Source organism: Squalius cephalus (genome assembly GCF_949319135.1).
Source record: "Squalius cephalus genome assembly, chromosome: 14".
NCBI lineage: Eukaryota > Metazoa > Chordata > Actinopteri > Cypriniformes > Leuciscidae > Squalius > Squalius cephalus.
The window spans coordinates 32,116,740-32,143,510 of record NC_137135.1 but is presented as its reverse complement, the minus strand read 5'-3'; the positions used below and the strand labels follow the sequence as shown (position 1 = coordinate 32,143,510).

Genomic DNA, 26,771 nt, shown 5'->3' with positions numbered 1-26,771 from the left:
TGTGTGTGTTATTCTGTATGAACCTGCACCACAATCCATTTTTATACATCTTTCTGTTTCTTTCTTTGAGGTAGAGTTGTTTAGGGTCACTGGTTGGTTTGAACTTCTGAGGGGGTTTTATTTGGCTTGGGCTTTTTCTCACCTTGACCTCTTCACCCTGATCAAACACTCTCGACCGCCAACACAACACCATCCAAGCCGTCAAGTGTTGAAAGAAAGGTGTGCAAGCAAGTACGCTCTCAAAGTCCAGTAGTCTGCTGTCCATGACTAGCTCAAGGCTTCCCAGCGTGCTTGACTGTGTAAACACATTAGCAATGCATACGCTAACGCAAGCTTTGTGATGTGTCTCTGTTTTCCAAGCATTCCTACGAAAAGAAAAGCCCTATCAAGACATTACTTCTGCCATGGAGAATTGAGAAAATTATACTGTTCTAGTTTAAACAACTGCAATAATCGGCTTTTTGAGTTTGTTTGGAATGGATGTACTAGAATATTAGCCTATGTAGTTGTTTCAAGTGTAACAAGTAATGCAGAAGTAATACAATGATCAGCAATAAGAAGCTCTATTATAGCAGGGATTCCCTTTTTTTTTAATAAACTAAACTCCTTTAAAACTAAATATTTTCTTCAAGCACCCCCTGAGATTTTAAGTTAACATTTCTTTTTTTTCTTTTTTTATTTCTTTTTTTATTGCAAGTTAAAACATTGTAGCTTATACAAGGTAAAAGATCAATGTCATATATATACACATACAGAAGAGTCAGGGACATACAGAACACCCCCCCCCCCCCCCCCCAAAAAAAAGAGAGAGAAAAGAAAAGAAAAGAAAAAGACAACAACTAAATATAAATATATCAATATAGTGATGTATGCAGGCACATTGGTAAGTTTAAGCAATGAGATATTTTAGTGATAGAGGCAATTTAAGAGAATCATAGTAATAATTATAACAAAAATAATAATAGTAGTAGCAATAGTAGTGGTAGTAGTGGTAACAATAATATTCATGATAATAATAGTAGGAGTAGTGGCAGTACTGTAATTTATAATAATAATAGTAGTAATTATAGTAATAATAATAATAATAATACCATATTTTAGGCCAGTCAATACAATTGTTGTAGATATACACTATTCTCTAGGCCTGGGGGCCACTCTACCACTGCCAGTGAGCACAACCAACAGACAAAACATTTTCATGTTCACAGTTCTCTGAACTGATTAATGGTCACATGACATGTATGTAAACAAATACAATATTTAATCTTTTTTTAGTAAGTATTTTTTTAATTGTTTTTATTTTAAAGTATTAAATTATCATTTTTATGATTTAACTATTAGCTCTTTATCAACTTACAAACCCCCTAGAGTTTTATGAAGTCGAGTTTGGGAAACCATATTGTAAATATAAGTTATTTTAAACCAGCAGCCAAAAGAAAAAAGCCAGATTATTAGGTGCACCTGTTCAACTGCAAACACAAATATCTAATCAGCCAATTTTGCAGCAACTCAATGCATTTAGGCATGTAGAGATGGTCGAGACGATCTGCTGAAGTTCAAACTGTGCAAAGAAAGTTGATTTAAGTGGCATGGTTGTTGGTGCCAGACGGGCTGGTCTGAGTATTACAGACACTGCTGATCTACTAAGATTTACAGACAATAGGAGATTGAAAAATGTGTTGCCTGGTCTGATGAGTCTTGATTTCTGCTTCAGCATTCAGATGGTCGGGTCAGAATTTGGCGTAAACAACATGAAATCATGGATCCTGCCATGTATCAGCAGGTCAGGCTGCTAGTAGTGTAATGGTGTGGAGATATTTCTTGGCACACTTTGAGCCTCTTAGGATCAGTTGAGCATAATTTAAACGCCACAGCTGACCTGAGTATTGTTGCTGACCATATCCATCCCTTTATGACCACAGTGTACCCATCTTATGATGGTTTCTTCCAGCAGGATAATGCGCCATGTCACAAATCTCAAATCAACTCAAACTGGTTTCTTGAACATGACAGTGAGTTCACTACACTCAAATGGCCTCCACAGTCTCCAGATCTCAGTCCAGTAGAGCAGCTTTGGGATGTGATGGAACGGGAGATTCACATCACGGATGTGCATCCAGCAAATCCACAGCAAACGCGTGATGCTATCATGACAATATGGACTAAAATCCCTGAGGAATGTTTCCAGCACCTTGTTGAGTCTTTAAGACAGTGAAGGGGGTCCAACCTGGTATTAGCAAGATGTACCTGATAAAGTGGCCGGTGAGTATATATTGAATCAGTTAACATCCATTTTACAATGGATAAGTGTGTGGAATGGGTTTTAGGGTGTTCGTAGTTGACTGAAGATTTACATTTCAGTGTAATATTGTGTGTTGTGTATGTTTGTAACTGTTGTTGAGCTGTGTCCCAGAAGTCTAGTGCCAGCTCGCCAGCCATGTTTTCTGATGTTGTTTGTTGCCAACTACATTCACAGCATGATTTTTATGGCATAACCTAAATAATATATAAAAATACAACTGAACAAAAAAAAAAACACAATAATTTAATATTGCACTGTTGTACTCGGACAGACGGAAGAAGACCGTAGAAGAAACTGATTAAATATTTTGAATAATATCAATCCACAATCTGACTTGTGATGCAGCCTGGAATTAAATCACACCATGTTCGATCGTCTGGCCCCACTTACTGAGCCTGCTTTCTCCCAAGGGTTTTTCTCTCCATTTCTGTCACCGGATAGAGTTTGGGTTCCTTGCCACTGTCGCCTTTTGGCTATAGCTTAGTTGGGGACACTTAATATTAGGCACTATTATTGACTTGACTGCACTTTCAACTGAAATTGAAATTATTGACAACACTGAACTGCTTTCAACAGAATAATGACTGTTTACTATAGTATTTTACAGCTGCTTTAAAGCAGAATTAAACTCTGTTTGCATCATTGAATCATTATTTCTCTGTTTATCACTGCGCTTTGAAACAATCAGTATTGTATAAAACGCTATAGAAATAAAGGTGACTTGACTTGACAGCGCATGTAAGCGTCCGGTGTGAGGAGGGACTCCCTGCTGTTGGATGCAGCATGTAGAACAGTGGGGGGCTGTGCTGTGTTTGTTTAAAACTCGCAGGAGCCCCATTAAGCCCTGATTCCACTCATTTAGGGCTTCCACAGGAACAGGGAGCCGGGCCCCTGGGAAGCGGCACGTTGCAAGGGACACCAATTATGCGGCGGAGGACACAGGCCCGCCTGTTCCTGCTCAGGCCAGCTGTCACGTCGCAGGATGACCCTCTCTGTCAAACCCATTCAGCGGAGCACATGGAAAGCCAGCCTAATTGGTGTTGGGCAAACAGATTTTGTCACAAAGTTGCAAAGGAAGCTAAGTAGCTGAACGTTCACATTGTCCAACCCCTGACCTGCAGTTCGGGGCCGTTCCATTATGTTCCGTTCCGTTGATTAATCGTCTATGACCCCTGACTCGTCCTTGCAAGCTCGGGAAATCCAGGGCAGCAATTTGAATCAATATTATAGCAATAAGCAGCAACGTTAATAAGAAGTGAGCCCTTTTCTCCCTGTGGAGTGATATGATATGTACAGAGAGCCGGTAGAGGTCTTTCGGGGCACATTCGATTCGCTTCTCTTTTGTCTCCTGGTTCGTCCGCCTTTTTTCTCAGCCTGTAAGCACTTCTATCCTCCGCTTTCAGGGGGGTCTTTCATTCCGCATGTTAAAAAGAGGATTTTGTGAGGGATTCACTTGACATCATTAGCTCTGGAGAAGGGCCACAATAGCTGATTGCTTGTCTTGGCTTATGAAAACATATGTTGGATCAGCTCACAGGTGAAAGGTCCGGCTGGTTTTGTGCTTGTTTATCTTTATTTTAGTTTAGTTTAACTTCCTTTTTCCCCTTTCAGTCTTTCTACTTTAGCAAGCATTCATCAAAAACGTATCATTATTATTCTGTGGTTCTGTGACTGTCTCCTGCTTCATACTGTATCTCTCTGCTTCCTTCAATCATATACTTATGGGTCCTAATATAGACAAAAACAATAGTAATTGATAACAAATCTTTCTTTTTCTTTATCTGGTGCGCTCACATTTAAGCTGTAAGGTGCTGGATAACACAACATATTCACACTATTGTCAGTTTAGAACAATGTCAAGTCTTTGTTTGTCATTTATGCATTTATGCTTTGGAATAGAGCAAAATCAGGCCAGGCACAGTGGTTTGACCTCAACAAAGGGGCACTTTAGTCATTTAATAAAACAAACAACACATTGTGAGTGTGTTTAAAAAGCGGGATTAGGATGATGAATGAAGAAAGAGTGCAGTGATTGGGAACCCTGTAATAAAAGCTCATTGTGAAAATTGAAAAACCTTGCATTGAGGTGGTTTTGTCATTCAAGATGATATTGCTACCTGATACGAGCAGCTCGTTTTTCTGATTAATTACATGTTAGGTGGGAGGTGACGTCAATAATTCTCAGTGGAGTAAAGAAAATAATCTGGGGCCGGCCACCCGCAGAACTGAAGCGGAAATAACACTGGCTGCAAATGTGTAAATATCTGCAAATTAATGACCTTCATTTTGCTCTGTCTTTTTCAGGTCATTGATTACAGGGGAACACACTCAATGTTTATTAATTCTCAGAGAAAAAAAGAAAGACATCTAACTACAAAAAAGAGACATATTTATATACAATATAAAGAGAGAAAGAGCAAAGGAGGTTGTAGAGTGCAAAAAAGATAAATGCTGTTTTTAAATTTTCTATTCATCAAAGGATCCTAAAAAATTGTACAGAACTGTTTTCAAAATTGATAATAAGAATAAATGTTTCTTGAGCAGCAAATCATCATATTTGAATGATTTCTGAAGGATCACGTGACACTGAAGACTGGAATAATGATGCTGAAAATTCAGCTTTGCATCACAGGAATAAATTACATTTTAGAATATATTCAAATAGAAAAGCTTTTTTAATATATATATTATAATGTATTACTAAAATGTTTTTAGTAATTAGTTGTATAATTTAGAGTAATTAGAGTAATTTAGTTGTAGAATTTTTAATCAAATAAATGCAGCCTTGATGAGCATAAGAGACTTATTTTAAAAACGTACCAATCCCAAACTTTTGAACGGCAGTGTTGTATATTAACATATACATTAATAATAATAATAATAATAATAATAATGTATTTTTTTCTACAGAACATAACATAAAAGTATATGGGTGTAACAAAAAAATCACCTTTAATACTAATACTACTACTGTTCATAATTATAATAATAACTTTAGATATTCCAACCATATATTCCAAGCAATGCACATGTATATAGATATGTGTCGATATGTGATATCTTGGTCCTCCACTATCAACTGCAGGATCCAGACTCTGTGATGACATAAGTATGTTTTTGACAGAAAAAAACAAAGGAACTCTCCCCCAAAGCATCTCTGCGCTGAAGAGAGGGGCTGTTTGGAGGGGGGGGGGGGGGGGGGGGGGTCAAGAGGCTTTTGCCATCAATGGGAAAGCACTGATTAATTTTGAAGAATTTCTGTGAGAAAAAACGCCCCGCGCACAGTTCACTAATTACAGCCCTGCACAACGTACAACAAAGAGCCATCTCATATCGCAAGACAATGAGGAGCCCCGAGAGAGCGAGGGAGAGCCAGATAGAGTGAGAAAGAGAGAAACTAATGAGATGAATCACCTGTCAGTAGAAGAGGATTTGGGCCCCTGGTGGCCCCCGGGAGGAAGGACATGCATGAGGGCCCAAACGCTGCTCCTCACCAGACAATCTCCCTCTCATGACAGACAGAAATACGCCGGATCTGTCATGCGGTGGCCCAAAGATGCACTGCTAACAACAATCCCAATGGGATTTATTTCATGTGCTCGTTGAGTACACGGGGTCAGAGAGTAGTTTAACCTGTCAGCGGAGAGAAACAAACTGTGAATATTTCAGATGTAAAAGTCAACATGATGGCAACTTTTGTTATTACATGTTCCTGGTCTTATTGTGTATATATCAGTGTACATTAATTCAAAGAATAAAAGTATTCACAATCTTTCAAAATGATTTTTTTTTCTCTCTTTTTTACGGTTGAGGTTTTTATATACTTTATATATAGAAAGATGGAGACAGATGACAGGGAGAAAGTGCAATGCACATGGCAGAATAAGTCCCGCCTTCTAAAAAAAAAAGAACCAATCGCTGACTGATAAAGTCATTACGTCACTGTGTTCTGAGATGCGAGCTTAGGACTGCACATGCTCATTGGCTGGTCTAGCATTAGAAACAATATTTTTGTGACCGTTCATTTGAAATGTTATTCAATTGTGAGTTTGGCAAGCAGATTTTGAGATGTCAGGATTCCCCCATTTAAGTAGACTTGGTCTTGGATGCCCAAAATAGCTGCCTGGAGGCGTTACAAATATGGCAGCAGAGTGAACAGACTTTCCTTTAAAGTCCCCATGAAATCAAAAGTTTTTTGGCTTTAATTAGGAATATGTTAGCCTTAAGTTATCTATAAGCTAGTGTGCTACAAAACAATGTAAAAAATTTGCATTTAGAAGATATAAGCATTCAAAACTTAGTCTCTCACTTCCGCCAATATGGATCAATGATTTTGATCCATCACTCTGCACTTCAGCTTCTCATCAGATTTCCTGCCCAATCAGATGCTCTCTAGAATCTAAAGCTCCGCCCCATTTGAATTCTGCACAGAATTTTATTTATATAGAGCAGGGACCTGTATCAGGATGGTAGTTAATCAAAGTCTGTTAAGTTAGTTTACATAAGTGATAATATATAGTTATACATAAATATGTAAGTTCACAATAAAAATGCTACATGAAATGGTGTATTGATCAACTCATGGCGCTAAAACTTAAAACTACTTACTTCAAGATCTATTTGCAAAATTGTCATGCCAAGTTGGCTTTTTTTCCCCTAGCCATGACCGTGTCCATATTCTCCTCTTTCGCCTTCTGCTCTTTGAAAAACCACAATTGCGATTCATCTTGCGAGTGAAGAAAAAACATATAAACTACCCTCCAAAAGTTTGGGGACAGTAAGATTTAATTTTTTGAAAGAAATGAATAATTGTATTCAGCAAAAATTGATTAAATTTCAAATAAATGCTGTTCTTTTGAACTTTTCATCAGAGATTCCTGGGGGGGAAAAGTATAACGGTTTACACAAAAATATTAAGCAGCACAACTGTTTCAACTTTGTTAATAAAAAAATAAATAAAAAAATCTTGAGCAGAAAATCAGCATATTAGAATGATTTCTGAAGGATCATGTGACACTGAAGACTGGCGTAATGATGCTGAAAATTCAGCTTTCCATCACATGAAAAACAGCTATTTTAAATTACAATTCAATTTTACATTATTAATGATTTACTTTTGATCAAATAAATGCATCCTTGCTGAGCAGAAGAGATTTCTTTCAAAAACATTAAAGTCTTACCCCAAACTTTTATATATAGAAATCTATCCACATAAATCTTTAGTTGTTTCTTTTTCCATTATCGGTTCTCCACATCTCAGAATAGTTGTCTACAGGCACACATATGTAATCCTATAAAAACAGTTCTCTGCTATACATATGCGAACGTTCATAAAGACAGCGAGGGAATCACAAAACGCTCTCTGTGTGTTTCACGGTTTGAGCAGGGAGGCCAATTGTGGTCAGATTCACTGAGGAGGGAGACGAAAGCTGTGTGGTTTTATGAAAAAACTGAAAATGACACTCAAAGAGCTGTGACAGTTAGGATTATATTAGAGGTCAACCTTTATTTTGGTTTCGCATGTTTGTTCCCCCTCAAAACCCTGAGGCAAAGTTAAATAATATTTAAGGAGACAAAGGTTGTTCTGTGTCGAGAATAGAGGGCCACCAAATTTCTGTTGACATGGCCCTTTATTAAGTGTGTGGTTGCTGAGGAGAGCAATCTGAGGAGTGTTTGGCCCCGTGTCTCTCTCGCAAAGTCTAACCCCACCAATGAGAAACGTTTTGCGCGAAAGTGACCGCCATGCTGCGGCACACACCTTATTTTCTGCTTGTCACTCTTGAAAGAAAACAAGTGCTGACTGGCACTCATGGAAAACTTGACCCATATTTACGGCTTTTACCGAAAGCTGACCCAAGGGTGCAATATTTTTAAAAGGCAAAAGACTGGTCAACTAAAAGAGAACAAAAGTAGTGTCCTAGACAGTCATGCACTGCTGGAGTCATCCATGATGGAGTCAGCACTTCTTTTGCCTAAGAATAGCTGTCGGCCGTTGCGGTGAGTTCTGAAAGGAGCCTGAAAGGAGCGGCTAAAGAGAGATTGTATGATTCATTTCAACATGTTGGGTCAATTCCAGGGTCATGCTACACTGATCAAAGGTTAAGGCAAAGGAGGGAAGCGTGCAAGAGTCCGGAGTAAAACCGATGTCTAACTTTAATATTCAAATGTCAAATTATATATACACCACTATTCAAAAGGTTAGGGTTGGTAGATTTTTTCATGATTTGGCGCTCAAGAAAACTTTCTTATAATCAATGCTTTTGGTGGAAAGTGGAAACCCATGATAAAAACGAATTTTCAGGATTATTTGATGTATAAAGCGTTGAAAATAGTAGCTTTTAATTGGGATTGAAAACATTTGTAAAAATATAAACCCAGTAATTTTGTATTAAACAGTAGTCTAAGTAAGAATATACAGTACATACACTCACTAGCCACTTTAGGTACACGTGTTCAACTGCTTGTTAAAGCCAACATCTAATCAGCCAGTAACATGGCAGCAAAACTGCATTTAGGCATGTAGACATGGACAAGACGATCTGCTGAAGTTCAATCTGAGCATCAGAATGGGAAAGAAAAGTGATTTAGAATGGTCAGACTGGTTCGAGCTGATAGAAAGGCAACAGTAACTCAAATAACCGCTTGTTACAACCGAGGTCTGCAGAAGATCATCTCTGAACGCTCAACACGTCCAACCTTGAAGCAGATGAACAACAGCAGCAGAAGACCAACAGCAAACTGAGGCTACAATTCACACGGCTCATCAGAATTGGCTCATCTAATGAGTCTCGATTTCTCGTGCGTCATTTAGATGGTAGGGTCAGAATTTGGTGTAAAAACCATGAAATCATGGATCCTGCCTTGTGTCAACGGTTAGCCTACCTGAGTATTGTTGCTGACCATGTCGATCTCTTCATGACAGTGTACCCATCTTCTGATGAAATCTTCCAGTCACAAAGCTCAAATCATCTCAAACTGGTTTCATGAACATGACAGTGAATTCACTACACTCAAATGGCCTCCACAGTCTCCAGATCTCAGTCCAGTAGAGCAGCTTTGGGATGTGCTGGAACGGGAGATTCACATCATGGATGTGCAGCCGACAAATCTACAGCAACTGTGTGATGCTATCATGACAATATGGACTATTTCCAGCACCTTGTTGAATATGTGCCATGAAGAATTAAGACAGTTCTGAAGGAAGCAAGGTGCCTAATAAAGTATACTGGCTATAGTGAGTGTATATAATTATTAATTAATAATTTAATGACCTCATATTCATTGAAATACTACATGGAATATTTGTATTTAAAAAAATCATTTGTCACATTGCAGGGCCATTTTACTTTTTCCTTCACAAAAATGAGACTTGGTAGTAATTTCTAGAGCTCTTTGTCATTTATTCAGAGAATGAGAGAGAAAAACTGAGATTTATCTGTGGACATGTAGAACGTGTGGTGCCGTGAGGTTGTTGTAATGTGTACATATTTTTCAGCAACTTTAAAACATTTTTAAGTCTTATCACCTCTTGCATCAGCCCTCCTACTCACCCCAACACCAAAAATGTGTGTAGAAAAAATGGGGTTTGAGTCAAAGCAAACCCAAAACAGCAGCGCTGCATTAAACATCATCAGACTCGGACAGACTCCTGTGTGCGCAAGCTTGAGGATCTTTTCAGATCAGTCTGGCCCGAGTAATTCAAGCTTGGAGGGGACACCCATCTAAAAAAAATACGGCCTGCTATTATTCAGCCTAAAGGAAGGAATAATAAAAAGGGGAAAAGAAAGACAATCCGTCAGACATCTAAATCAGCTGACATCCCCAGGTCTCCCCGCGCTGTAGGTGGCGGCGTCTGATAACATCAGTGAGAAGTTAAACAAAAGGCATTTTTCCCTCAAACCGGCCATCTTTCAGCTTGACTACTGCTGTAAACATCATTCCAGAACACAACATTATGAGACATCTTACCCTACATTCCTGATCCTCCTTTTTAAAGGGAGAGCGAAGTCTCAGAGCTTTGCCAAAAGAAGACTCCTAAGAGCTTTGAGACACACGGAGGGGGAGAGTTACAGCGTTTAAAAAATGTACCACCATTCTGACAGCGGTTTTTGCTTGAGAGCTCTCGGTTTCACCTTCGAGTCTGTTATTGACACATCGAGAATTAGAATAAATTCTCTCTAGTGGCTCATGCAGACTGTCTAATGAGCCCGCTGTCATCCACAGAAGTAATTTCTCCCAGAACAAGGTTTCATACCAGAAGTTTTGGAAATCCATTTGGAAAAGGAATAGTTCCATTGACCTTAATACCTTTCCGAACATTCTCTTTGAGCATTCCTTCACTCCCTTCGGTTCTAATTGATTTCATAAAAGCGGTAATATGTAAAGGCGAGGAGGGGCTCTGTTGATATAACCTTGAATCTAAATGATCCTTGAATCCCCATGTTGTCTGAGAAACTTTTCACTGTCTTTAAACGCCTCATAACTTCCCCATGACACATTTTCTGGATCGTGTCTTTAACTTGCAGAGTGCAATTCGCCTCTTCGTCTCGTGTCCTATGGTGAATTGTCTACCGTAACCGCTGCGTCAAAAGCCAACTCGCTCGCTCTGCGTTTAGCACGCTCCGGATGCCTACTAGTTAAGACCATATTCACACGCGGTGTGTAAGAAAGGCACATTATGTCATGAAGGGAATGTAGACGTCAGATACCAGCATTGGCCTATTTAACGTATTTCAAGACCCATCTTCTCCAAAAGCTTTTTTCTTTCAAGTCTTGGGCCTTAGTTTCATCCTAAAGTCGGCATTAAAACGGAAGTTGTGATAGTCTTTTTAGTCTTCCCTATTGTGAAATAGCTTCTCGAACAAGAGTAAATGTAAGGCGGGACTTCATTTTGTCCATGGGGAATTGATTGGATAGTTGTGGTTTGCTATTGGTCGATCACATGTGAGTGACAGTTAATCACGCCAGTTAATCATGCCTGCGAACAATATTTATCATGGCACTGAATGTGAATGTTTAGCATCCCAGTTGCTCTCTCTCTCTCTCTCTCTCTCTCACTGGCTGTCTCAGTGTCTATAGATTCCAGCGTTATGTATCAGGAGATTGTGCTGACAGAGTTTGTGCTTGTGAAGATGAAGGACATGCAAGAGTTATCTGGAAATACACAGGAACAACGATTGCAACAGGCAAATAAAATTCCAGAATTTATGTATTATTATTAAAGGGTTAGTTCACCCAAAAATGAAAATTCTGTCATTAATTACTCACTCTCGTTCATTCTCGTGTTACGCAGCACGTTTGAGCTTCTGCAAGAACCAATGAGGTTCATTCTCGTGTTACGCAGCCCGTTTGAGGTTCCGCAAGACCTAACTAAACCGTTCCTATGGATTAGTTTTACGATCTCTTTATGAACTTTTTTAAGCGACAAAGTGGGAGTTGCATAGCAGTCGATGGAGAGACAGAAAGATCTCAGATTTTATTACAAATATCTTCAATGTGTTTCAAAGATGAACAAAAGTCTTACAGGTTTGGAACGACATGAGGGTGAGTAGATGATGACAGAAATTTCATTTTTGGGTGAACTAATCCAGATTTACAGATTTATGGTATCCAATATCAAATTTGAATCAAAATGTTGAATATCTAAATGTCAATGTTGTTTTTGATGCATCTGTGATATTAAAAGCTAATACCAAACCTGACAGTTTGACAGTTGTTTCTAAACCTCAGAGAGTGAATTAGTCACATTTTCAATAACACATTAGACTAAAAGGAGTCTTTTGACTCACACATTTGATTATGAAATCATACTGCATGGGCCTATAGGAGCAGGTAGTATGGAGTAGTGGAAAGAAGAGACTAGTCAAATAACAGAGATAAAGTCTAAGTCGAGTCTCTATCACTGCAATATTTGTAGTCATACATCCACATTTCCGAACGCCACAAAAACAGTCTGATAACATTTATTCATTTTCCATATATAGTCCTCTTTTTTATTATTATTAACAGAGGTCAAATAAATTCATCAAGTCATATTTACAGAGAAAGGCAATAAATATTTTATAATAGTAATAAAATTATTATTTTTGCATACATTTTTTTTTAATTGTACGTGTGTCATGATTGTTAGTAACGTCTGACAGACGATGAGTATATAGACGTGTGAATACTACAGCTATACCCATATGGAGAGTCGACCGCACCAACAGTGGCCGGAGTCCAGCGTCTGCAGAAGGGATTTCCTCTGTGCACCCGCGTCTCCAACGTTCTAGAACTGAGAGCAAGTGTTCTAGAATACGAATAACATGACTGATTGTCAGGTGGACCGATTTCATTGGCTTAATGACCTGGAAGTAGTCAAAATCCCACACTTAAAAGAGCATCAGGGACATTAAGAGCAATGCATCATACCTGGATTTTATACATGTTTTGGTAGCTAAATTTTAGAAAGGACACAGGGTGGCATCATCAGCACAGGATCCAGCTGTAGGCTTAGAGCATTACAGCAATTCCCGGAAATCGTATTCCGGCTTCCGTCTGTTGGTTCTCACACACACTATTACCACAGCTAATGCTGATATCTAGCTAGTCAAAGCATGTTGATCTAAGATGAATCACAGAATATCAAAAAAAAAAAATCAAAGCGTTCTGCGCGTTCGGCCCACGAGAAGGCCTGGTGTCCGCTCAGACGAGAAAAGCATCCGACACGGCTCTTCAAAATATTGCACTCAAAGCTTCACGTTTACCTATGGAGGCCTGCAAAAGGTCACATGACCTTGTTATCGTTCTCTCGTTGCGTCTCCATGACAGCCCATTCCAGTGGAAAATATTGGATCCTTGTTCTCAGGGGCAACACAAATGAAAATAAAAAAAGGTTTCCCAGGCGGTGCGGTTTGCTCTCGTCGCTATTCCAGAGTTTTATCAGGAAACGTGTCAAAGCAGGAGACACTAGTTCCTTATAGGTCATCCTTAGTTAATCCAGTATAAATAAAATAACAGACACCAATATTACAGTTAAAAAAAAGACCCACATTCAACTGCTGGGAGAAACTCAACGCTTCTGAAATATAAAAATAAAACATCTTTGAACTTTTTTTAAGCTTCTTGTCTTTTTTCCGTAGCAATTGTTTATTTGTGTCCTCTTCCTTCTCCTGTTTCGGATAAGATTAAGGTGTTTGTAAGGCAAGAAGCACGTAGTGTCCTCGGGGAGCGGTGCGTACTCATCCTCACCGACTCAGTTCGTTTTAGGGTTGGTTTTTAAACGCCGCGCCCTTCGTGTCCGTTTGGTTACCGTCGTGAAACGGAACTCCTCCAGAGGGTCCACTTTTCCTTTGGGATGGCGCTTCATGAAATGCACTTCCTGCTGCGTCTGCGTGGTCTTGGAGCCTTTTTTGGGTCGACCCTTTCGATTGAAACCCAAATACCAGCCTTTGTACTTGGCTGACACCAGCGCCGTGTAGTTGTTCTCCAAATATTCCTCCACGAAGACGCACTCCTGGTTATTCCCATTGGGCTGAGGAGAGAGGACAAGACCAAATGTCAGAAAACAGCCCATTTATTAAAATAACCCCTCAACTCAACTGATGGTCTGATTGGATCCCCTAAAATGAAATGAAATGAAAAAATATATATATATATTTTTTTTTTTTAAATAAAATAAAATAATAAAATTAATAAAAAATCTCAACAGCAATCAATAATGATGATAATGGTTTACCAAATAATTAAATAATGGACATAAAATAATTTATTTAACTTCTAATATCATATGTAAAACTAAAAAGAGTGTAATGTGTTTCAAGACACAATAGCAAGAGAAACTAGTAAAGGTATTTTGGAAATCAGTTACCTGGTAACAATATTTGACTGAAAAATTTTATGATTGACCAATTAGAATAAAGTACCCTAGAGCGATTAATAACCATAAATAACGATATCATTGAGTGAAGAAAAATATAGAAAACATCCTATGATGAATTTACAATATAGGAGTCTCAAATTCAGCATAAGAAACTAAACACACCAAATGACATTATCAGTAGTGATTTTACGCTGAATATCCCAATGTGGTTTGAAGAACAAGAGAACCTTCATTGAAAAAATCACATTTCATTGGTTCTCTCGGCTGACTGGGCGAACCGATTTTAAAGTTTGATTAAAACTGATCTGCAGTTCACACATCTGCTACAAAACTGTTGTATGACAGGACAGATACGAGTCTTACAAAGCGTGTTTTTTAAAGAATGACTAGCCTCTTTCCCAACAAGACACAATAATTGTGCCCTTCAACTCCAGGACCAGTTCAAAACAAGCCAGTGAAGCACGTAATGTCCTATTCATGGCAAATTTAGACATCTGTTGGTCTTTCCACTTAGATTTGTTTGTGGTATGGCAGTTACAAGAACTTGGAAAAAGGGACAATTTTAAGTTCAAAAAGCAGCCTCAATATTTCATTTTTGAAAATATGTGTTGACTGGCTCCATCATGTAACCATTAGGAGTTGGTTGCAGTAGCAGTGCATTGCTCATACATCAAGTTAACATGCTAAACATGCAAAACACAGGTCATTATATTGATGCAACAATAGATCAGCTCATGAGTAAATCAAATGCATACACACAGAAACCAAAAACACTTTCTCGTTACATTCACATCACAGTTAATGTGGCCCAAATTTGAAAAAAAATCTGACCTGTTGTTTGCATGACGGTCACATTGAGTCCGATTATAATGCAAACCAGTTCTGTAAACATACCTTTCCAATAATTTTGCCGTTCTTGTTCATGCAGATGTAGTATCCACTCTCTTTCCCTTTTATTCGAATGTGACTCCCGAATGTCTCTGTTTCCACAACAAGAAGAGCTGCAGGTAAAAATAAAACACAGGTTACACAAAGGTCATGAAGACAATGTGATGCGCACAGAATGATTTTTTTAATAAAAAATGTATATCCTTCAAGATCACACCTGGGTCATATTTTTTATATATATATATATATATATATATATATATATATATATATATATATATATATATATATATATATAAGACATTATTGTCATGACATTTAAGCAATTCTTTTTGACCATAATGCTAAAACATATTTAAAATATTTATAAAATTATTTATTTATTTAAATATTATTTAAAGTATTTAGACATTGTTGTAATAAAAAAAAATCAATGTATAAAGTCATTTTTGTTTGTTTATTTATTTATTTTCCATGTTTGCAATAAAAAATATTGTCAATATACAAACAGTTTTAATGGTCAATAGTTGTATATACAAAATATAATTTATTTGTTTCTTTCTTTTTTTTTATTTTTTATTCTGCAGTAAAATATGACCTGTACCTTTTTTTTCACTCATCAGTGGGATAGCTGTTGTAATTTATTTTATGTAGATGTACAAGAGAAACTGTATCATTCAGTAGGCTAGTATTATTCAGAAGAAGCATTATTCACATAGTATATAGGATATATACTATATATATAGACATTCAATGCATTTTCACACAGTATTTGGTACACAAAATAATTTGTATATTTTGTGTATATATTTTTTATATAGTAAATAAAGAAAAACTTAATGATTCATCATAGACTACAGCTCCCTCACAACTACTAAAACAGCAAACCCTCTCCCTCTCTCTCTCTCTCTCTCTCTCTCTCTCTCTCTCTCTCTCTCTCTCTCTCTCTCTCTCTCTCTCTCTCTCTCTCTCTCTCTCTCTCTCTCTCTCTCTCTCTCTCTCTCTCTCTCTCTCTCTCTCTCTCTCTCTCTCTCTCTCTCTCTCTCTCTCTGTCTCTCTCTCTCTCTCTCTCTCTCTCTCTCTCTCTCTGTAAGCACCTTTGTTAAGGGTCCCCTCTCTCGGGGGGAAGCAATCTGCCAAACTCCTTGGAGCAGTTCAGATCCCCAGGGATTGGGTTTCCACTTGCCTTTAGTTCGTGCTCACTCAATCAAAAAGTTAGGATGATCCATTTGTTTAACACACTGGGCTATTCAAAGGTGCTCAAAGCAGAGAGGCTTAGAGAGCAACACCAAAACTGTCCCCTTCCAAAACAGCCCAGGGCAACATGAGAGGAACGACTAATCCAGGCAGGGCACTTGAGATCAAATGAGGGTGGGAAAGATCCCACTCCTCCGAGCAGAGCCCTTCACAAGAACATGACGTTTTAAAAGATATGCCTGAAAGATTCCTGTATTTAAATGAACACTGTGCCTAAAAATGTAATGTTCAAAGCAGTCAGCCCTCCATATGTGCATCAGCCGATGTCTTCCTGTTGCAGCTTATTAATATTAAAGCACAGATGTCAACAGTAATGTGAAAGTCAAACAGGGGTGAAACCGAAGACATTTTTGAGATGTTTCTGGGAAGGCGAGTGTTTGCTGATAAATGAGCCATACGAGTGTACGATCTGATCCAGCACTGTGTGCCTCATGTCAGTGTTCAAATATAAGGTTGTTTTCATTTTCCAGAAAACTGTCGGTTAAAGTTAATGTGAAACCAGCCATTTTACTTCCGTAACATGACGTAAACCAAGTGAAACTGAATATTCGGAGGGGATGGGTAATCAATTCTATCCTGCATTTTTATCTCACGGAATATCAGTCTTCACACATAGGTTGCAAACAGCAATATATGTTGACTTTACACATTTTGACTTAAACATACACAACCATTCAAGAGTTAGGGGTCAGTAAGATTTTTTTGTTTTTTAAAAAGTCTCTTCTGCTCACCAAGGCTGCATTTATTTGATCAAAAAATACAGTAAAACCATAATATTGTGGGATATTATAACAATTTAAGATTACAATATTCAAATCTAAGTTATTCCTGTGATCAAAGCTGAATCTTCAGCATTATTACTCCAGTTTTCAGTGTCACACGATCCTTCAGAAATCATTCTAATATGATGATTTGCTGCTCAAGAAACATTTATTATTATTATGAATGTTGAAATCAGTTCATTGCTGATTAATATTGTTGTGGAAACTGTGAAACTTTTTTTTTTTTTAGGATTCTTTGATGAATAGAAAGTTCAAAAGAGCAGCATTTAATTGTAACATTATAAACTTATTTACTGTCATTTTTCATCCATTTTATGCACCCTTGCTGAACAACAGTATTCACTTCTTTAAAAAAAAAAATCTTACAGATACGAAACTTGGTATACCAAATGGTAGTATAAATGTGCATAAATGCTCATAAATCTTAACTCAATTTGACTCTTGAATAGCAGCTCAGAATTGAGGCATGATTTGAACATATGCTCTGCTTTCCTTTAGTTTTCAAATATTTCAAATACTTTTCATAATAACTTTGACAGGACAGCAGAGAGGGTGTGTGTGTGTGTGTGTGTGTGTGTGTGTGTGTGTGTGTGTGTGTGTGTGTGTGTGTGTGTGTGTGTGTGTGTGTGTGTGTGTGTGTGTGTCATGGAGTTCACAGGTGCCAGGTGTGGGGGTTTACCTGGATCTGCCTCCTCTCATGCTAACACAGGTACAGAGGAACAACTCAGCCAACGCTGCACTGCTTAACCAGACACTGACATATTTAAGCAGTAAACAACAGCTAGACCTGCTATAAACACTTACAGCTGTCAGGGCCAGTTCAAAACATGACGAACAATAACTAATATTACTGTAAATACTTCCTGAATAAAGAGCACTACCATCATTTCCATAAATACTTACTAGACCCTATTTTAACATCAACAAAAGCTTTAACTTTATCAAAACATCAGCTTTAAATTATTCAGCTATGAATAAATAAATAGTGAACATTACCAACATCGCCATAAATAAACACTCACTGCTGAACATTAAGGCTGAAAACACAACTAGCCATACAAGCTCAATTTCACATGCCGTCGTTGCTGTTTCTGTGTTCAAATATACACAACAGATACCCAAACATATTTTTCAGCCAAACTCCTTTGACTTAAAATGTTTATTTGAAGTACCCATGAGATTTTAAGCTAATATCTCATTAATTTAACATATTTTGACAATTCTTCAATGATGGGTGATGGTCACATGACAGGTGTTTTTTTTTTATTGTTTTTAAATGATTGTATTTATTTTAATTTTCCATTTTTATGATTATTCTTTCCTATTCTAATTATTAATAATCTTTTCATTAACTCACAAAACCCAGTTTGGGAATCCCTGGTACGACGCAACTACAGGCTGCATTCTCAACACTGCCACAAGGGGCACTATAGCAGGCATAAGTATAAAAATGTCTGCTTCTATGGTACCTCTTTTCATTTAGGTCAACTTCTGTTTGAAGAAAGTTTGAAGAAAAATACTCGATTAATAATAACTGTCGCTTAAGTTTAGGGTCCAATTCTCACTAACATAAACTAACTGTTAACTACGACTTTTGCCTTGATAAACACCTAATTACTTCTTATTAATAGTTAAGTCTAGGTATTGGGTAGGATTAGAGATGTAGAATATGGTCATGCAGAATAAGGCATTAATATGTGCTTTATAAATACTAATAAACAGCCAATATCCTACTAATATGCATGCTAATAAGCAACTAGTTAATAGTGAGAATTGGACCCTAAAAAACACAGGTTTAATGAGTTTAATGGCACAGGCATTTGAAGATAACAGTTGACACACATAACTGCTGTGAGTTGTTGTAAGACTTACTGCAATCAGAACACAACCCTAACCACCTAAACACAGATATGAACACAACCCAGTGACTAACCAAATGAACTATCAATCAAATTCTAAATGAATGAAAATGGGATATCTGATCATTTACTCCCCCTCATGTAGTTCAAAATCTGTATGATTCATTCACGAATCAGGCATCATTACTTTTTTCATTCATGTGCAAAGGAGAATTAAGGTTGATATCAAGATTTTAAGTGAATAATGACTTAAACTTCATAAATAAAGAAAGTCCTACACGTTTGGACCAACTTGTGAGTAAACGATGACAGAATATCATTTGTAGGTGAACTATGCCATCAAAATGTAATAATCTTGATCCTCCCTTAAGAACTCGAGAGTCAAACAGAAATGGGGAACTAGGATTATAAGACGGTATGAGAAACAGTATTATGCAGGTACAGGAATCCAGGACTAAGGGTTTATGGAGTCGTGTGTGTTTGGGAATCTTTATGCTGAACATCTCTGACTGACACAAACGCGCACAAGACTGGAATATAAACATGCTTGTATCAGTCGGCAAAGTTAAGTGCAGCATTCAGTGTGTTTATCTTCACACAGAGTTTCTGTTCTCACACTAGTACCGCTGGGGCACGCTGCCCATCAGTTCTGCGCTTTTTGTTTTGTTTATACTTTGATACATTTTGATTAATAACGGTTCAGGTTGGATGTTAAAGAGAAGAAGTTCATCTTAGATATGATATTAGCAGATCCAGATGGAATGCTGATCTGGGGAAATATGGTATTTAAACATGGTACAATTTGTTAAATGGAGCTGAGAGAACTACACACTTTATGTTTGTAGAAAGCATTATAAAAATGAGGCAAAATATTTAGTACATTAAAAATCAAGAGGCAGATTTAATGATTCTGAAGCTATCTATTCTCAGATTCAAGCACGCTCACAGCCAGAGACTCGAAAACATGCAAAAAATAAATAAATGCGAGTTAAAGAGAGTTTAGTTCTCCTAAAAAAATCTTTCATCATTTACTCACCCTCATGTCATTCCAAACCTGCATGACTTTTATCATGTTGAATTTCTAATGAACATCCTGCAACTCTTTTAAATATATTTGAAAGTGAATGAAATCTAACTCTTAAAGTTAGATCCTTGCATGATCTCTGAGTGATTCGTTCATGATTCAGACTGATTCGGTCAATGACTGTGTTTTCCGACATGAATTTGAAAATATTTCAATTAGTATTGGGTCATGCAATCCATTTTAAGACAATATTCTGATTTCCCAAATTCCCAATTCACACCCCTGCAATAAAAACATTAAATGAATGTCCAACTAAAAAGTTTCAGGAATGAATGATGTATAAATAATGTTTTTGTGCTAACATTTTGAGAACATTATTAAAGACCAGACCAAACGTTCTATTAATGTTACTGGAAGAATGTTTGCTCATGACTCTGAAAGAGAATCTTGCCAGAATGTTAGCTAAAGTTCTGAGAACGCTCAGTGTTAGCTGAGAAAGCCAAACCGGTTTGAAACGACATGAGGCTGAATAAATGATGACAGAAGTTTCATATTTGGCTGAACTATCCATTTAAATCCTTCCGCCTAACAGCAGAATAGAAACGGAATCAAATGATAAAGGTTCTTTTGATTCATCTGAGAGCACAGGAACACTCCCGTACCGTACTTGCCCCCATCGTCTCCATTGGCGTTGATCTTCTTGCCCAGGATCTGCACATGTTTCCCAGTGGTTCGGCTGTAGAGCTGATATATCCGTACCTGCTTCCGACTCACGTCGTCTCGAGTGTGGTTCTCGATGTAGAACCGGAAGTCGGCAGAACTCTGGTGAGATTCCTAGAATCAGCAACAACAAAAAGTGTTGATCTATTTCTTGGTTCAGTTGTACAACTGCATGCATTTTACATTAAGTCAACATTAAACCACATTAACATGTGATGAAAGTCAACATGACACAACTGCCAAAATCAATTCAGCCAATTAATGCATGAATAATTAAATAACAAAGGCATTTTTTTTTTTTTATTCAAAACCATATAATAATTTCCATTTTTACCCCCCAATATGAAGAGTGTTAAATACAAGGTTAAATATATTGATAAACACACTGCTGTTCAAAAGTTTGGGGTCGGTAAGATGTTTTAATGTTTTTGAAAGACATCTCTTAAGCTAAACCTAGGCTGCATTTATTTATGGAAGCTTGTTTCTGCCACAGAATAAGAAATAAAAAAAGGTAATTGCGACTTTTTATCTCACAATTCTTACTTTTTTTCTCAGAATTGTGAGATATAAACTTGCAATTGTGAGTTATAAAGTCAGAATTTCTTGATATAAAGTATATAATACTTTATAATGCGAGTTATAAAGTCAGAATTGTGAGATATAAACTCGCAATTCTGAGAAAAGAAGTCAGAATTGCGTGATAAACTCAAATGCGAGAAAAAAGTCAAAATTGCGAGTTTATATCTTGCAATTCTGACTTTATAAATCGCAAATGTGAGAAAAATGTCAGAATTGCGATATGTAAGCTCGCAATTGTGAGGAAAAAAAGTCTGAATTGTTAGATAAAATCTTTTAAATTGTTTTATTCCGTGGCGAAAACAAGCTTGCATTTTTATTTGATCAAAATTACAGTAAAAATATTAAGATTTTCCTTTTATCATGTGAAATAAGAGAGGGTGGGATGTCAAGCAATTTATTACATTTTGCTGAAAGATTATTATAAACTTGCAAACATGCTGCACTAAGATCACTCACAATAAGACCAGAATTGTGTATTAAGAAAGTAAATAGGGTCAAATTTTTCAATAAATGTTCAGATCACAGTTCAGATCACAGTGATTCCTGCATGTTTTAGTGGCCGTCTCTCTCTCTCTCTCTCTCTAAATAAAACATCTGAATATTCTGAGCCTGGAGCTACAACGAGAAGTGAAGTTTTCAATTTCCACTAGCAAGTCTCCAGCAATTATCCACCTGAAAGATCTAACTCTGTCATCAAACAAATATCTGCCTAAGGTAAGAATCACACTCATAAATCACACATACACACCTGTAAGTATGGGAAGTACATGTACACAACTGTTGCACTGACACACACACACACACACACTAAAGCACTAACATAATATAATACAATGCAGCTTGCCATGGCCTCTCTTGTCGTTCACATTCACACTCGCTTTATACAAAAATCACCAATCCACTTCTCATCCAAAAGCCTCTATCTTTCCTCCTCCTCTTCTGTCATCCTTCCATATGTGAGGAAAACATATACCTCCAAAAACCCTGGAATCCCCGTCCCAGCCAAGACTACTCTCTCGGGCTGAAACGAGGGGTAATTATCCTGTAATGAGCTTTTATGTGGCTTCTCTCAGGTGGTTAATTACACTCACATTACATGCTTTCACTTCATGTTATTTTAACCTCAGCTAATTAATGACATTTAGAGAGCACAAGGGGAAACACGCAGCTCACGGTACAAAAAAAGAGGGATCTATTCAACAGAGTTGAGAAAGAAACTTCCATTGAGATTCACGCTGAATGCAGGACCGCTTAGAAACACGTCAACATGACACAACCGCCAACATTAACCCATTAATGCAGGAATTATTCAGTCCAAAGCAAAACAGATTCTTTTAACAAAGGGGGTCGGATTTTTTTTTTTATAGTTTTGAAAGAAGTCTTTTCTGCTCACCAAGACTGCATTTATTTGTTCAAAAATACAGTAAATATTGTGAAATATTATAACATTTTAAAATATATGTTTTATATTGTAATATAATGTCAAATATAATTTATCCCTGTGATGCAAAGCTGGGTTTTCAGCATCATTACTCCAGTCTTCAGTGTCACATGATCCTTCAGAAATCATTCTAATATGATGATTTGATGCTCAATAAACATTTTTGTATTTTTTTTTTTTTACTTTTGTAACATTACTGCAACTTTTGATCAACGTAATGCATCTTTGATAAAGTATTTGATTATTTAAAAAAAAAAAAATCCTGACCACAATCTTTTGATTTTTAGTGTGTATTTATTAATAAATGTCTACAATGCATGCTACAATAAATAAAAACACAATGACATACAGAGGACAGTTATATAGAATTATGAGAAAATGTCAAAGATCATGAATGGTTTAAAAACAACTTCTAAAGATCTGGACACATGCATTGAGGGGTTAAACAAACCCAAAGGCATTTCACAACGTAGTTAAGAGTTATTTTCGTGTTAAAAAAACAATTAATAATTATTATTGGTTCAAGTTGGCCGTCTACCTTCATCCTAAATCTTTCTAGCAAAATAAACTGAATTTATTTTAGTCAGTGTTACATTGTTTTCCCATAGATAAATCCATGAATCACATTCAAACAGAAGCTATCACACGTTGTATCTGCACCAATGCAACCTTTCCATTCCACAAAAGGTTCTTTATAGTGGAAAAAACAGTTTTTTAGATTATCAAAATGTACTTTACATTAAGAAAAAATGATTCTTTTAAGAACCTTTCACTGAAAGGTATACTTTGGAACCCAAAATGGCTATTCTATGGCATTGCAGCAAAAACCTTTATTTTTAAGAGTGCATACAGAAACCAGGTTCATTTCTGCTTGCAATAACACATACACATACACAGCTCATGCGCACACACAGCCTATCCTCGGAGTCGGAAGGATTCACTCTGAAATCTGGCAATCTAGTCAAACACAGAGATGTGTTTTGTAGACAGTTGTGTATACGGACGGGAGCGGGAAGGCAGAGGGCATGCCTATGCAGAGAGCCAGCCACGGCCAAGCATTTTTATCATGCCGCCCGATTCCCTTCAAAGCAAACCAAGGCAAACTGATCTCACTGCGACTTCAAAAGCCCGACCCCGTCCCAGCTAAGAAGCCGAGCCACTCTTGCATGTCAGATAGGCCCTATCTGCAGACACCACTCTCTGAGCAGGATACATCTCAGGAAACAACGCCACTTAAACTGTGCTTATCGCCCCGTCTTTCACTGCATCTCCTTAATAACAACTGTGTTTGTTTTCTCAGGGAGAACCTATAACAACAGCGAAGCAGGTGATACTCTGTCTATCATACTACTGTCATCACGGACTCAGAAAGCAGGCTGTGCCACACTAAAGCCTTGTTTGTGCCAACTGCTTTGGAACAAAACTGAACGCACGCAATTATATAACCAACATGGGTCTCGTTTTCTTCAAACCAGTGGCTTTTGTTCCCGGTTGGAGGGGTGATCGCCCCCTTTTATTATGACATTCTGATGCAAGTTTTATAATCACAATGCCCTGACCCATTTGCCATGAGAAAAAAAAAAAGTCTTTATTAAGCCGTCCCCGCCTTGTGAGGTATGTACATCTGTCAGTAAAGACGGATTTGAGGAACTGCGCATATCTAATTACTTATTTGTTGGCTGAATTAGTCACCTTCCTGAAAAAGAGCCCGAGATTGCAGATAGTCTTACCTTAATAGCTTTTAAAAGGAAATACGATTTGTTTGGTCACTTAGCTGCCTTAGATTACATTTTTGTTCTAGATAGATAGATAGATAGATAGATAGATAGATAGATAGATAGATAGATAGATAGATAGATAGATAGATAGATAGATAGATAGATAGATAGATAGATAGATAGATAGATAGATAGAAAATGAAATGCACAAATTGCTTATTTTTTGTACTCACATTAAATCAGTCAAAGCATGAGTTTACTAGCTACTGGGAAGGAAGTAATTATGTTTTAGACAAGTACAAGACTCGTTAGAAGAAAAAAAATACTAGATTTATTTTTATCCCAGCTCTAAATAAAACACAAAGAAGCACAAAAGGAAAACTCAGACGCGTTTTTTTTTTTTTTCGTTTTTTTTAGAGAGAGAGAGGGAGAAAGATAAATTCAATTCCTCTGGCAAGACCACCAACAAATCCAAAGGCACTTTTTAATTTTACAGCCTCTGGGGTGTAGATTTCCCATGCCTCTGTTTTCAAAAACCTTAAAACAACAAATGAAACAAGCTTTGTGTTTGCGCACCGGCGGCACATCCTCATAATCCCTCCCTTAATCCAGATTCATGATGACAGTGAAACAGCCAGACTTACCTGCAACTGGAAGTAGAGGACCAGTAAATGTAAACACCTGGAAAGAGAAAGAGAGAGAATGAGAGGGAGAGAGAAAGAGAGAGAGAGAGGGGGGAGAGACACAGGAGGGAAGTAAGGAGGGGTGAATCACAAGCAATTACACCAGATAAAAATATAGCAGTACATCTTAAACCTGGCTTTGAGCGACTTCTATTGGCAAGAATGCACGAACTCAAAGTGAATCAAAGAGACTATTAAGAATATTCCTTACACGTAGATGAACCTTGACGGCAGGACAGACATCTTGGTCAAATACACCTGTTTCCAGCGTTTGCCGCTCCTGTAAGTGGCGCGCGGAGCCCCGCCAGTGTCTCACACACAAAATCCCGTAGGAGAGGTGCAATCCCAGGGAAAAGAGAGATGCAGCACGTGTAAATGTGCCGCTGGAAGCAGCATGAGGCTGTTTCTTGTTTGAAAAATATCTGAATAAACGCAAATCAGTGTCTTCCCAGTGATCCCTCCGTTCCTCCGCGGTCCGCGCGCGCTGCGCTCTCTCGCCAAAGCGCGCAAAGCTTGAATTGGAAAAGACTGACGCGGGGTGTCTCCTCCTCGGTGAACAATCCGCGACCTTTCGTGCCTATTCTTGATCCAGTATGCGATATAAAAAAGATAAATTCCGTTCGTACCTGCCGAGGACACCGGATAGTGCACACCTTACGTGGATCATTCCAAGCTTCCCGTGTTCATTGTTTGAAGAGGGAAAAGTTTCCCAACAAGTCCAAGCTGTCAGGGTAGATGAGTTAGGGTTATAAGTGTCTTCTTTAGATGTTGCTTGACTGTTATCCAAGTAGTTTTTGCATTAAAGGCGCTCAGACCCGTGGCAAATCCTGGAAGAGCGCTGGGTGATGGGACGGGACTGTCTGTCTGTCTGTGTGCCGAAGAGGGCTGGAGCGCACTGAGGGGTTTTGGGTTGGTGGTGGGTGGAAACCTGTCAGTGGTTTTGCACCTGATAGGGTGATCTGAGAGAGTCCATCGGTGCGCGGAATGCGCTTTTCCTCTGTCTGAGCAGTTTCCTTTGCGCTCCTCGTAGTTTCTTGAGCTCTTTCGTCGTTTCACTGTCAGTCTGTGAGAATTGCTTGCGAATTTCACATATGAACTCGTAAACAGGTGCATTTCAGTTGAGCAAAACCAGACACTCGCTGTTGAGATAAGCAAATTCTCATCTGATCGGGTAGCAGAGACGTTACACTCACTTTTTCAAAACTAATGACTTTATATTAGTTGTCTTGTGTGTATTTACATCAAAAATAAGTACAATGTACTAATTGTGTTATTGTACAATGTAAAAACATGGATGTATGCACAAAAAAATAAGTGCATTGTATCAAATGATTCATTTAAATGTTAGTACATAGTTAAAGACAATATAAAGTGGAACCGAAATTAATACTTGGATCAAAGACAAATAAAGTTGTTGGAGCCGATAAAAATGCAGAAATGTTAAATAATCAAGTATTAAAAACACGTGCCAAATTCTTAGAAATGTCATATTTGTGTCCATGATTGTGTCATACATTTTTGTAAAAAAAAAAAAAAAGTTTAATTTCTTTTTAAAAATATAAAGTTTTGATTTAGTGACTATAAAAGTTGTGTAAACATCAGGTAAAAGTACTAAAATACTTTGCTTACACTTTGAATACATGTACACCAATAATTCT

General features: G+C 37.6%; 2 protein-coding genes across 3 annotated transcripts in view; both read right to left on the bottom strand.

The window, feature by feature from the left end:
* The window catches only part of tlx2 (T cell leukemia homeobox 2), a gene marked incomplete at its 3' end in the record, with an annotated part of 145,494 nt that overhangs the window by 54,604 nt on the left and 64,119 nt on the right, over positions 1-26,771 (bottom strand). The gene's annotated exons all lie outside the window — the stretch shown is intronic.
* Positions 12,276-26,180, bottom strand: fgf24 (fibroblast growth factor 24). Of its 2 annotated transcripts, none has more exons than XM_079893212.1 (5): positions 25,325-26,180; positions 25,075-25,111; positions 20,635-20,806; positions 15,057-15,163; positions 12,276-13,814 (listed from the first exon to the last, which is right to left on the bottom strand). In XM_079893212.1, the coding sequence occupies exons 1-5, from the start codon at positions 25,354-25,356 to the stop codon at positions 13,536-13,538; spliced, it is 627 nt and encodes a 208-aa protein (XP_079749338.1). In that variant the 5' UTR covers positions 25,357-26,180; the 3' UTR covers positions 12,276-13,535. The 2 variants fall into 2 exon arrangements, with proteins under 2 accessions (XP_079749338.1, XP_079749339.1); XM_079893213.1 differs by having other exon boundaries at positions 20,644-20,806.

Excerpts from the sequence above, each read along its gene's own strand:
- fgf24 (XM_079893212.1), bottom strand. The coding sequence starts at position 25,356 with ATGTCTGTCCTGCCGTCAAGGTTCATCTACGT. Across the intron at positions 15,164-20,634 it reads AGACGATGGGGGCAAGTACG|CTCTTCTTGTTGTGGAAACA; the intron begins GTACGGGAGTGT and ends TTTTACCTGCAG. Across the intron at positions 13,815-15,056 it reads ACGGCAAAATTATTGGAAAG|CCCAATGGGAATAACCAGGA; the intron begins GTATGTTTACAG and ends CTCTCTCCTCAG.